Source organism: Polyodon spathula, chromosome 16 (genome assembly GCF_017654505.1).
Source record: "Polyodon spathula isolate WHYD16114869_AA chromosome 16, ASM1765450v1, whole genome shotgun sequence".
NCBI lineage: Eukaryota > Metazoa > Chordata > Actinopteri > Acipenseriformes > Polyodontidae > Polyodon > Polyodon spathula.
In genome coordinates this window covers 33,155,516-33,167,703 of record NC_054549.1, presented here as the reverse complement: position 1 = coordinate 33,167,703, position 12,188 = coordinate 33,155,516, and the positions used below count along the sequence as shown (strand labels likewise).

The 12,188-nt window shown below is 36.0% G+C and overlaps 1 protein-coding gene across 2 annotated transcripts in view; it reads left to right on the top strand.

Moving 5' to 3' along the window:
- LOC121328630 (receptor-type tyrosine-protein phosphatase gamma-like) overlaps positions 1-12,188 on the top strand; it is a 168,046-nt gene that overhangs the window by 140,711 nt on the left and 15,147 nt on the right. For both annotated transcript variants that reach the window (XM_041273489.1, XM_041273491.1), the window contains 2 exons: positions 3,108-3,246; positions 8,144-8,235. In XM_041273489.1, the coding sequence (XP_041129423.1) occupies positions 3,108-3,246; positions 8,144-8,235 (231 nt within the window). The remainder of the gene's footprint in view (positions 1-3,107; positions 3,247-8,143; positions 8,236-12,188) is intronic.

The following is a 12,188-nucleotide window of genomic DNA, read 5'->3' as shown; positions in this document are numbered from 1 at the left end:
ACTCAAGTAGCCATTTATATATTCATTAGTATATTTTACCAATTAAAGAAAATGATTTAAGAAAAAAAAAGATGTTAATCGATTGCAAATTTAAAAAAATACTACTTGTTTGCTTTTGTTTATTGCATTAATTGACTTTTTTCCCAGCTAAAAGTGAACTGTATTGGGACCCAAGAGCCAATGTTTTCTTGTTTTTCACCTCTGTAGGCTGTAGTTCTTAAATATTCCAACAGAGGGCAGCAAATTGTAAGTGGTGAAGTGTTGCAAAGTAATTGAAACGAAGTCAGAATTGTTATTAGAGCTTTTTCTTCAACAAAGACGGGCCTGAACAATGTCAGTATTCTTGGGAAGGTTATTGATGTGATATCATATATGTTGGTTTTTCATATATTTTTGTTGTTTTTTTTTTTTCCAAATAAAGATATGTTTAATCAAATTTATATAAAAAATAAGTTTCACCTGTCCGTGGAACATATCAACCTATTACCGGAACTACTACTATTAATGGCCTTGATGATAATAATAATAATAATAATAATAATAATAATAATAATAATAATAATAATAATAAATGTATTAATTTAATTGGAGCTTTATCTTTAAGAAATTGTCATTATTCACTCTTCAACAATGGTTGGAAATTGTCTTCTAGTAAAGATAATATTAGAAAAGAGCAAATGGTCTGTGAAAAGGCTGCTAGGTTGGGGAGAATAGAAAAGGCTTTCTCTGTGACAGCTGTGTGTTCTGGCTCTCCTGGCAGGTTTCAAACACCATATGGTTTTTGTTGGCTCCCCGATATGATACTAAACACTGCAGCAGTGGGTAGCCTTTAACCCTTGTAATTAGTTACACTACTCAGTGTTCATTTAAAGTATTCCTGATTGAATCGTTATTTACATTAGGGTTTCTGAAAACTAGATGCATTGTGCATGATAGTTCAGTACAGCTTAAAAGACTGGTTGATCAGTTTTTAGGTTACATGCAATATACAGTCGGTTACCAAAGTCTGCCTGCAGCTGTCCAGTAAGGAGTCAGTATCTAAAAGGACATTCAGTAACACTGGTGCAAAAGTAGCAGAGGAAGTAACAATCACATCAGTAGACAGATTATATTTTTAAATCTTTTAAAATTCACTAGCAGTGCAGTAAAAGTAATAAAAAAAATATGTAGCTTCATGACCGCCCCCTGTGTTTTATCCTCCTGCTTATGAGTTAAAATGTGTATGATACAGTGTGTTAATCACATATACTGAACAGCCATGGGGGATAAGAAAACATGTGCTTCCTTATTTAGGCAGATGTATCTAGGTTACGGTTCTGTGCCTGCATTTTAACTCAATAGAAATGACACTGTATAGCTACGTCCTAATCATTAGACTTCAGTAAGTGCTGCATTTTTCAGCTTCATTGGATTTTCTTTTGGCCTGTGTTCGGTATACAGATTTTGCTGTTGTGTTTTAAGTTTGTAGGGTTAAAATAACTTCCCTCCCAAAATGTGTTTGTGTCACCTTGATACTGACCTCTGACCTGTCATGCCTTATGAACTAGTCGATGATTAGTCGAATTAGATTATGTACAAAAATGGAAATACGACCCCTATTGCAGGATTTTATACAAACTTGATTAGCCAGTGTGTTTGCAACGATCTCTCTAATTAAGCTCTCTAGTAAAACCAGGAATGGATCAAACTGCTTTGGCTTAACCTTTAATTTTGTACACAGCTGTGTTTCATAACTGACGTGACATGAGTTATGTGAAAGTCATTTTTATTGTACTTCACAATACAGTAACTGTGCAAGACTATATAATAACTACAGACAATATTTGCTGGTGCCCTGGGGGCGCAACCTTGTACAGTTGAGTTGTCATAGTACATACAGACCAAATGGCATCCCATATTGGCTCCAGTTTTAGAAGTATGATTGACTCATTCCCCATCATACAACTGAAATCACTTTTGGTCCGTTTTATAAGAACAGTTACTTTGACAAGATGCATCTGGGCACTTTACCTCTTCAACTTTGAACTTGAACCCAATCTGGGGCGAGTCAAGCTGTTGAGTCATCATTCACCCAGTGTAGGAGGGATGGTTCAGTTGTTGCACCTGCTCACTATGAGCGTCAAAGACGTGACCTCTTGAACTCCAATTTTATAAGCCCATCTTTGTGGTTTTGTTAAACTGAGATGATTCATAATTTTAGTGTTAAGACATCTATAATTTATTATTAGGGAATATTGCAAATTCATTTGATTAAATTACATATTACTAGTGGAATATTTTATATTGTAATTATAGTTCTTATAATTTGTTGTTTAATCCTATGTTGCCTTAGCACATATTATTATTATTATTATTATTATTATTATTATTATTATTTTTAGTTGTAGTTTTAGTTGTAGTGTTTTTGAGACCAATATGGTACATTTATAGATGCAATATAATTTATAATAAAACCATTTACCAGAATATTTTAGTATATCTATGTGGATGAAACATGCATTAAGAACCCTTGCCACATGCTGTGTTGTAAGCTGGTGTCTAATTTGACTGCATTCATACTGGTCTCTGTTGTCATTGCTTGGTGTAATGCCAGGAACATTCTGTAAACCACGTCTGTTCAGTTGTGTATTTTGAACTCCATAAATGCTCAGCACCCTGCTACACACTGATTAGCACCTTTGCTAGGCCTGCCTGTTAAAGCCCTGGCCTACTTTTAGAACAGTCGAGCAGAAAGCTGTGCTGCAGCAGCACGGAATCTTTGCTCCATTTTTAGATCCCTGGCTAAGAAAACAGTCGCTACTGACTTTTTGCTTCTGTGGTGCGTGTGTGGGTGTTTGTTTGTGCTGCTTAAGATCCATTTTAGGCAGCACAGACACAAAAGAACCGGGGTATGTTTCCCATGCCTGTTTTCTCAGTGTCAGATATATTGGACACTGGGCAGTTGAAAACAAGACCTTGTTTTCTTTCTTGTTTTTTTAAAAAAAAGCTCCACTCACACGGTTAATTAAATCCTTCTTAACATTATGTTGTCTTGTTTCTGGAATATTGCTTACCGTTTTTTGGCAGGATATAGTATTAACAGTTTTCTTTCTTTTTTTATTCTACAGAAAATAATAGCGTCTCAAATATGGCAAGAAACCCGGGGCACTCTTCGAACAAGATGGAGTGGATCATCCCGCTAGTGGTTGTCTCTGCACTCACTTTCGTGTGCCTCATTCTCCTTGTGGCTGTGCTGGTTTACTGGAGGTAAGTCTTGCACACTGTCTCTGTATAGATCGATGGATGTCACATATATTAGCTGTATCTAGAGCACAGGTCGTCCAATGGAAATGAAACGTTGTGTGACCACTGATTAGCCCAAATTGTTGAGAGTTCAGGTTTGTGATTGTTTAAAGATTTCTGAGTAACTGGTCTGCTCAATTTTATCAAACTGTGCCCATCCTGTTGTTACAATAAATCATTGAATATACTATCCAGGTGGAACACATCACAGGGAAATTAAGCATTCAGATTCAGGAACTGTGTTATTTTTATCCTTTGTGGTGAATACTTTCTGCTTATCACAGCAGTGTTAACTGGGTTATAGTCGTATGCCACCACAGTATATCATATCTGTATGACTTTTTTTCTACAGGAGATACTGAAGCTGTTCATGTACTCTAGCTTGAAATGACTTGGTGCTGAAAGAGTTAAATAGCTTGGCTTCATTCAAGCAGAGTTGAACAAAACAATGAATTCTCCCAAGTGTTATGTTCCTGTGTATAAGTTATGCCGGATTAAATGTAAGAAACTGAGTTAAAGCATTTTCTTAGTAATGTGGGTATACCATAATACAGGCCATTCTCTTTATATTTCATAATGGTCTTTGTATATCTAGCTAGTGATTACACCGAAGTAAATGAGTCCAGAGTAAAGCTGTGTGATGTGCATTTCACACTGAAGCTGCAGGGAGAATTGTGTTGAGATTCCCTTGGGACACATTATTTTGTCATCAGTGGCAAAATTACTATCAGTGGTACATAAAACTGTGAATGTGGATTATCAAGTCCATTTGTGCCATCACACAGTTTTATGAGCTAGCCTGTGATTAGACGAACGGCATTCACTAGTATTGAGAGCCTTTTGTTGGAATGCAAGTTTAATGAAGGTTGATAATTACGGTTTTGTTTTTATGATCCATGTTTTTGATAAATCCAGTGTACTGTAGCTGTGTGGAATCAAATTAAAACACATTTATGGACATGTTTTAGCATGTATTATGTATTCATTCAATGTAGAATGTGCTACATGAACGTGTATGATAGAAGATATAAGACATACAGTTTTCTATTCCCATCATAGTTTTTTTTTTGGGGGGGGGGGGGGGGGGTGGCGTGTTCACGAAATATATTTGAAAAATACCTACTAAAAAGTGCTTGACTATCTAGATGACTTAAAAATGCAGTTGGCACTTGGAGGCCGTCTACGATGCATACAGTGTGACCTTTTGATACCTTCTGTACAGCAACTGACAAAAATAGACATTCATTAGATTATCTTTTACCCAGCTTCTCAGTGCAAGCAAAACATAACCATGAAGCAGGAAGTCAACTGCCATTAGCCCTGCTGCATGAATAGCAATTTTCTTCACTGTCTGGTTTAATGTCAAACCTGTGTTTGTGTACAAATTCAAAGAAATGTTAAGTAGAACTGCAATATTATCAATAAACGAACATGAAAGCATTGTATCTACCATTTATTAATGTAAATCTAGGCTTAATACACACATTGTCAGTATGTGCTGGGTTCTATTGTGTACTTTTAATGTTTCTTATAAATTAAGTTTTGTACTGTGCTTCTCAACTTTTTGCAAGCTGGCGGCAGTTTTCTTTGCTTTGCTTCAGTTCTTGACATAATGGTGTGCAGCTGTGTATGGTGGGCACCCTGTCACATAGTCACTAATTCCATCAATCCTTTGCAGCTTTTACTTATCCGAGTGTTTTCCAAATGCCCACTCGGGGGTAGGGGGGGGGGGTTGTCCGTTGCCATGGTAGCCGGACCCCCTGCTGTTGGCTGTGCTCCGAGATGTCCGCTTGGGCTTAGGAGCAGACCAGCTCATACTCATTAAGCAAAAAAAAAAAAAAGAGAGATCCTTGAGTGATTGACGGCTTCTTGAAACATGCTGCATGATACTTTCAAAGGCTGGCTTACACGCGTACAACAAAGACAATAGCCGTGTGCCGACTGGGGTGGGAAATGAACTTCCTCATCCCGTTATGTCATTATAAATCCAGCTGTGTCCTCTCCTAACTGCAATCTGCTAAAATGAAGATCTCCTCTTTGGTATAATGCACTTGTGTATCCTTGCTAATTCACTCTTCAATATAGTGAATATAGTATTTAGGTTCCTACTTTTCTGAGTAAGTATTTTAAGCAAAAAAAAAAAAAAAAATGTATTAGTTTCTATAACATTGTAGTAATGTGCTTGCTTTCAGAAGAAAATCTAAGGGAGGCAAGATTGTCATTTATAATGAGTATACTGTGATGTCAGCATGTGTGGAAGCCTGCACTTGTAGACCAATTGCAACACACATATATGGTACTAAAATGAATTCTTGAATAACACTTCCCTTCAACAACAAAAAACCAAAAACAGATGTTGCCAGTATTGATCTAAAATGGGTAATGCACTATTTATTTATTTTTTTACTTGATGTGTCAGAAGTTTCAAAAAGGCGATATCAGTTTCCTGTTGAGTCATGTACCCTCAAAATAGGATTAATGAACAAAATACTCTATGTGGGAGGGAGGTGGTGGTGTTTAGTTGAGATATGGGAGCAGACAGTGTTGTGTGTTAGAGATGGGCTAGATTGGGTTAAGTCACTATTTGGTTAATGATAATTTGTATTGATGGTCTACTGAAAATTGAGTTTCAGTGCTGAACACCTGTGTTTTTCTGTAATCTTTGTAAGTTATGCAGGAGGTTTCTTTAGGCAATAGTTCAATTACCGAAGATCTGTTAACAGAAGTTTGGGTTAGCTGTTTGTGACCCTGTTTTATTTCAGCTGTTAATCTGACAGCTCAGTGAGATTTATTCATGTGGAATATATGATGCTACTGCCATAGAGTTTGTTTGAATAAATGTATTGCATTGTTTTTGCTTCAAAAGAGGAATAAGGAAACAATGAGAAAAAACAAAATGTTTTATTACAGGCTCTTTGATACATTTTTCTTTTCACAATTCCAGTGCTTTCCTTTGTTTGAGATGTGTGTGTGTGTGTGTGTGTGTGTGTGTGTGTGTTTTTATTCCTGAAATAGTGTATGGCATTATTTAGGGGTGCTTTTAATAAGGTTTCTAATTAAAACCTAATTAGCAAGGGAGTAAATGGGCATTTGGAGTCAGCTTTGTGTTTCTGAGATGATTCCAACCAAATGGCAATTTGCATTGTTTTCTACCAGGAGCCCATATGTGACTAAACCACTGTCTGGTGTATGATGGGACCCTAGACACAGTTTTATTGCCCCAGGGAAATTGCCCTTCCAAAAGAGCTAATAAATTCCTCTTTTTTGCTTCAGTAGAATTGTGGGGGTGATACCCTCTGGCTGCTTGCAACGTTAATGAACCCTTGTGTGATTCAGTATTTGGCATAAAACCTGCAGGAAAGGGATATGGACCATACAATGTTTTATGTATTTATGTCTGTATATATGTATTTATTTTAAACATAAACATGGGATGTGCTACCTTCTCAGTTTTAAAGTCCACTAGCCAACACTCTGAGCATCTTTGCCATTTTGAAACTATATAACGTAGCTGTTATTGTAAAGCACGACAACAACATTGTAAGAGTCTTGTAAGTGTTTACCAATATCAAAAAGGGGTTGTATTGGGCCATTTGTTTTCGAAGGTATCAAAAACAACATCTCTAAAATATTTGAGTATGTAAAATGCCAAGGATGGTTCTGTTTTAATTTAAACAGTGGTGATATTTAGAACTTTTTGATCAATTCAAGGGAAAAGCAGAACAGCATACGCTACACTATATAGTAACAATCATGCTAGACCATAACAGATTTGTTTTCTCATGTAGCCACATGTGATGTTTCAGTCCACAGATGTATTATTGTTTAGCAAATGTTTACCGCAGGGAATAAAGCTAAAAATGAAGGCAAGAATCTGGCAGCATGGGGAGGAAAGAGCAGGTGCTAGAGTTTATTAAGAGTAGTCTGGGTGAGAAGGGGCACTATTGTGTCGTGGTAATTCTATTGAGAAGGAGACAGCGCCCATGTAGATTGTGAAAGTCCCTCCCCTCCTCAAGGTAGAGATCGGCCAGCAGAGGCTCTTCTCATTAGCTATTCAGTTCCGGCCCCAAGCAAGTCATTAAATCAGCAATGAGCTGTAACGCCGGAGCTTGAGAGTCCAGCCGCAGTCAACAGCACCATGCAAATGCTGTCTGGAACTCTCAGCTCTCTCCTGCTCAGTGCCTTCTCTATGATGACCAGCCTGTGCTCTTTACTTTGCATCAAGTACAGGTAAAATAACAAAACAACCACCACTACTGAGGTGACCGCTTGTCATTTTCTGATGCTGTGTTCATTCTGATTGTTTAACTTGGGGAGCTATCAGATCATCTGGCACAGCTGCTGCTCTCAGGCAGCTCCTTGGGCCATTCAGATTCCTACCTATTGATTTTTTTTCTATTTCAGTGTCTGTAATTCACTTTTCTTTATCTCTTCGTGGGTAGAGGCAAGCTTATCTTCATTTCTAATCTTCCCACTTGCAGCTCGAGGATTCATCTTGTTAACGTGATTGAAGCAATATATCTAGCAGATGAAGTGCACTGTATATGTAGAAATGGGATCTCTCACGTTCTGTGTTTTAAAGATTGATTTCTGTGCTTCCTTTTAGGAATGGGCAGCACTTGCACATGTTTTGAAACAGGACCTTTTAAAGAAATGAGAAAAAAAAACCTTGTCTGAGCAGTTAAGAAATATCACAAAGTCTGCTCATGGTATCGCAGTAAACAAATAATTGAAATTGTTATTTGATTGATTGACAGATAAATGGATTGGGTCTGTAAAGTTTTATTATATTTTATCGTTATAATGACTTGTTTTTCTGAAGCGTGTCTGTTAACTTGCCTTCTTTCTCATCTCCCTACAGAAAGTGTTTCCAAACGGCTCATTTCTATGTGGAAGACAGCAGCTCTCCCCGGGTGGTCCCCAATGAAAGCATCCCAATTATCCCTATTCCAGGTGGGTGAAACTTGTATTTAACCCTACAGGTACCTAAAGATCTGATTTTAAGCCAGAGAAGTCCCCTCAGCTTTAAACAGGTGTGTGCCCAGTTGTCACAATGAATGTCAAATTCCAGGCTACATTGGCTGATAGATTACTGTAGCAATACACTGCACTATATAGCGGAAGAAACACATGTGCTGTACGTGACTTTTTTGTTCAATATGAAACTAGCTGAACACTTTTTTTTTTACTATAGTTTACTTCCTCGCTTTTGTGGCATATACATGAGCTGAACAATGTCCTATCTGATCAAAATGAAGTATTCTGAAACATTGTGGATATGTTCCATTGGCTTTAACACTCCTCACTTTGTATAATTATGCGCACATGGGTCAAATAATGTAGAATAGACATCTGATTTCCAGCAAGGTACAATACAGTTTGTTTCATTTAAACAGTTTTTAAAGGATGAAATAATAAAGTGAAGACCCATGTCTTGTGTGATGCATAGACGTAAAAACAATAAATAAATAAATACATTTTGCAATATGAAAGTGGCACCTGTAAACTAAAAACATCTTCCGATAGTATGTATAGATGAAATTAAGGCTCTTTTTTTATGAATGTGCATGTTCTGTAACCCACAGATACTGGAAATATGTGGTTTTCAATAATAGTAATTATTGAAATTATAATAGTAATTATAAAAAGAAGAAACGCCCTTTCAAAAATGTAATTCTTTGGCACGCTTATACACTTTCTTGCAGTATATGCTGTTTTCCAGGTAGTTTAGTTAATGAAGTCCTAGCTGGCTAGTTATTCCTGAACCTCTGACAGCTGTTTTACACAGTCACAATTATTTTGCTGTTTGGCTTTAGCTCTACATTTAATGTGACATCCAGTCAATAGTGAATGGTATACTGCTTCTTTAAATACACCACAGTAATGACCGCCTAATGTTTTATGGCTGTGTGCTTTAGTGAAAGACAACAGCTGTTGCCTGGATAAATTGTCATTATTGACTATCCATCTAGGATTTTTTATTGTGCAATTCTTTTTCCCTGGTCCTCCCTTCCTTCCATTTTAAATAATTGGTGACAAGTGTACACACTGGGATGGGAGAGAGCAGTGTGGAAATGTATGCAAAGTTTTTAATGGGCTGTCAACATCCCATCATTTTTATTAGCCTCTGAGTGTAAAATTCACTGACACATAGCCTGTTAATGAGGCTGCTTTTATCACACCTTTGCTAGTTGGGAGGAACTGGCATTACAGCCTTAAAATCTTAACATCATGAAGCAGTTGACTTATGTGATGGAAATTGTCATTAAATTGGATATAGTATCAACCTTGATTCTGAAGTTAGTGATGAGATCAAATGTCTGTTTTGTACTGTGCAGTCGCCTGCTTGGTTTCTGATATTTTCTATTTTTCTGTTATTATAATTAATAATTATTTATCGCTGGAGTTATGGATGACTTCAATTAATTGCAATTTCCTGTGGCATAAAGCTTCAAGCTTCATTTCCTCCATTTGATTTTTAAAACAAACGTTCACTTCCATTGACCGTTCTTTTTAAGTGCAGTGATCTAGGCTTTGTATTATTAATTTGGAGTGATGATTGATTGACCAAACACAGGAGAATACGGTACTTGCGTGCCTAACTAGCCACTTGATCAACTTGAACCTTGATAATTAAAATTCATATCAATATTTCTGAGGTCGCTTGCTGCAGCAGGGTGCTGGCATTTAACAGCCTTTGAGCACGCAGCCTGGGAGCCCAGGGAACAATACCTACCATGTGGCTCACTTGTTTTATTTATACAGGCTATTGAGCAGACACTGCTCCAGTGATACTCATTATAGGTGTCATATGTTCTTTTGTTCCCAATTATTATTCTGCCAGGATTGTATTTGTGTCATAAACAGTTATTACTTCCCTACTTCTTTTCAGAACAGAGATGTCCAATGTTGTTGCAATAGGTGTAATCGAAAAGCAGTTTAGTCAAGAATTGCATGATTTTATTTTGTTTGTTTTTTTTTTTTTTTTTTTTACTGATTTTGTAATTATTATGTTAACTGAGAAACTGTTTTTCTTGGTATATAATAAAGCAGTTGTGTGCTCTGCACTCTATTAACCAAGAATACAATCTCAGACATGATTTACACCCACTGGCTATTCTTGGATGATATTGATCTGGTTATTCATGGATGAACATGATTATTAGATATTATGCGACAAGCAAGGTTTCTCATATTGTAGCAGTGGTTACGAAGAGTTTAACTGTGGAAGAGAAAGGTACAATTGGGATATGTCCTGCCTGTTGTGGAGATTTTCAAAAAACAGTATTATTGTATCAAACTCGCGGTACAGTAGCGACATCTTTAGTAGCAAATGATTTTCAAATGAAATTTGTTAAGAAAATAAATTTGATTAATATATATATATATATATATATATATATATATATATATATATATATATATATATATATATATATATATACACACATATACATATATATATTATTATATATACACCTGTATGTAACATTTCATTATATATGTATTACACTTTTAAAATTATGATAGAACATCCTAACCCAATACACAATTTGTTTATAATTGTTTGGGGAATTCCTCTAATCATTTTGAATGCATTTTCTCTGGTACTATTTGCTCCCCTCCGCGATAAATAAACCCAACATGATTAGAAGTAGCCACTGAACACTTACAGTATTATACGAAAATTGTATATTCATACAAACATGTGAAGGTGAAAGTGTACATTGTACTTAGTGTGGGGGGGAGTCTGACAACATTACAAATACATGTAGGCAAAATCAATGATCGGATAAGAAAACATTATTGTAATATTTAGTATGCTGTTTTATATACCAACTTTCATTATTTACTCTTAGGTTTTTACTTGTATAATTAAAATCTACAGTAGAGGTCAGTTGTCATATAATGTACGTATCCAGAGTTCAGCTACGGTTGCATTGATAATTTCTGTAACAATACACTGTATGCAAATAATGGTATATCATTTTAGCAATACAACAAACGTTATGTAAGTTTACAGATGATTAAGACAAGTGAACACACCTCATTCATAACCACAAGTGTAGAAAAGGCTTAATATTTTCATAACTACAAATACTGAATTGTCTAGGTAGTCTGTAAGAAATTAAACCTGGTCCTGTTCACTCCCTCTCTATCTTCGGTGTCTCAGCCGCGGTCTGTTTCATTTCTGTTTCAAGGTGAGTTATATACTCTTTCATTCATTTAAAATCCTCCTTTTCCAAGTGCACATTAACTCCTGATAAATTATGACAATTAACACAGATTTCCTTTTAAATTCCCACGTAAGCAAAAGAAATAGTTGCAAAAAACGCATCTTGTTAAAATATTAATAATAAACATAATTTCGGAAATCACATTAGCATAGATTATTTAATAATAAGACAGGCATAACAACCTCTTGAAAATGCCAAAATCAACACTGCATACCGACTTGTTGACTAACACTGGAGTTCTCATTTATGACCTTTTGAAAATCCTGCCCATTGGGTTTTCTTACGATCTTTACAGATTGCCCTTACTCTCACATATTGTACGGTTGGTTTCACAGGAACTGATTAGCACTAATCATGGACTTAACTAAGGCAACATTAATGCTCATTTGGGTTTTTTGAACCAGTTGATGTTGGATTAGTTGTCTCTAGATAATACCATTGTCTTTGATAATACCATTGTCAATTTATTGGGGAAGTCATATATAATAAAGCTTGTGTGAATACCTCAGACTCCTCCCATACACTTTAAGATGCAACCTTAATGTCTATTGGTATTTGTATTTATAGTTTGTTACAGTATTATATGTTTACCAGCATGGGTAATCAAAAGTTGTTGTAGTTTTGCTGTGACAGAAGGTTTGTAAATACTTTCTATATCAAAAAGCACAA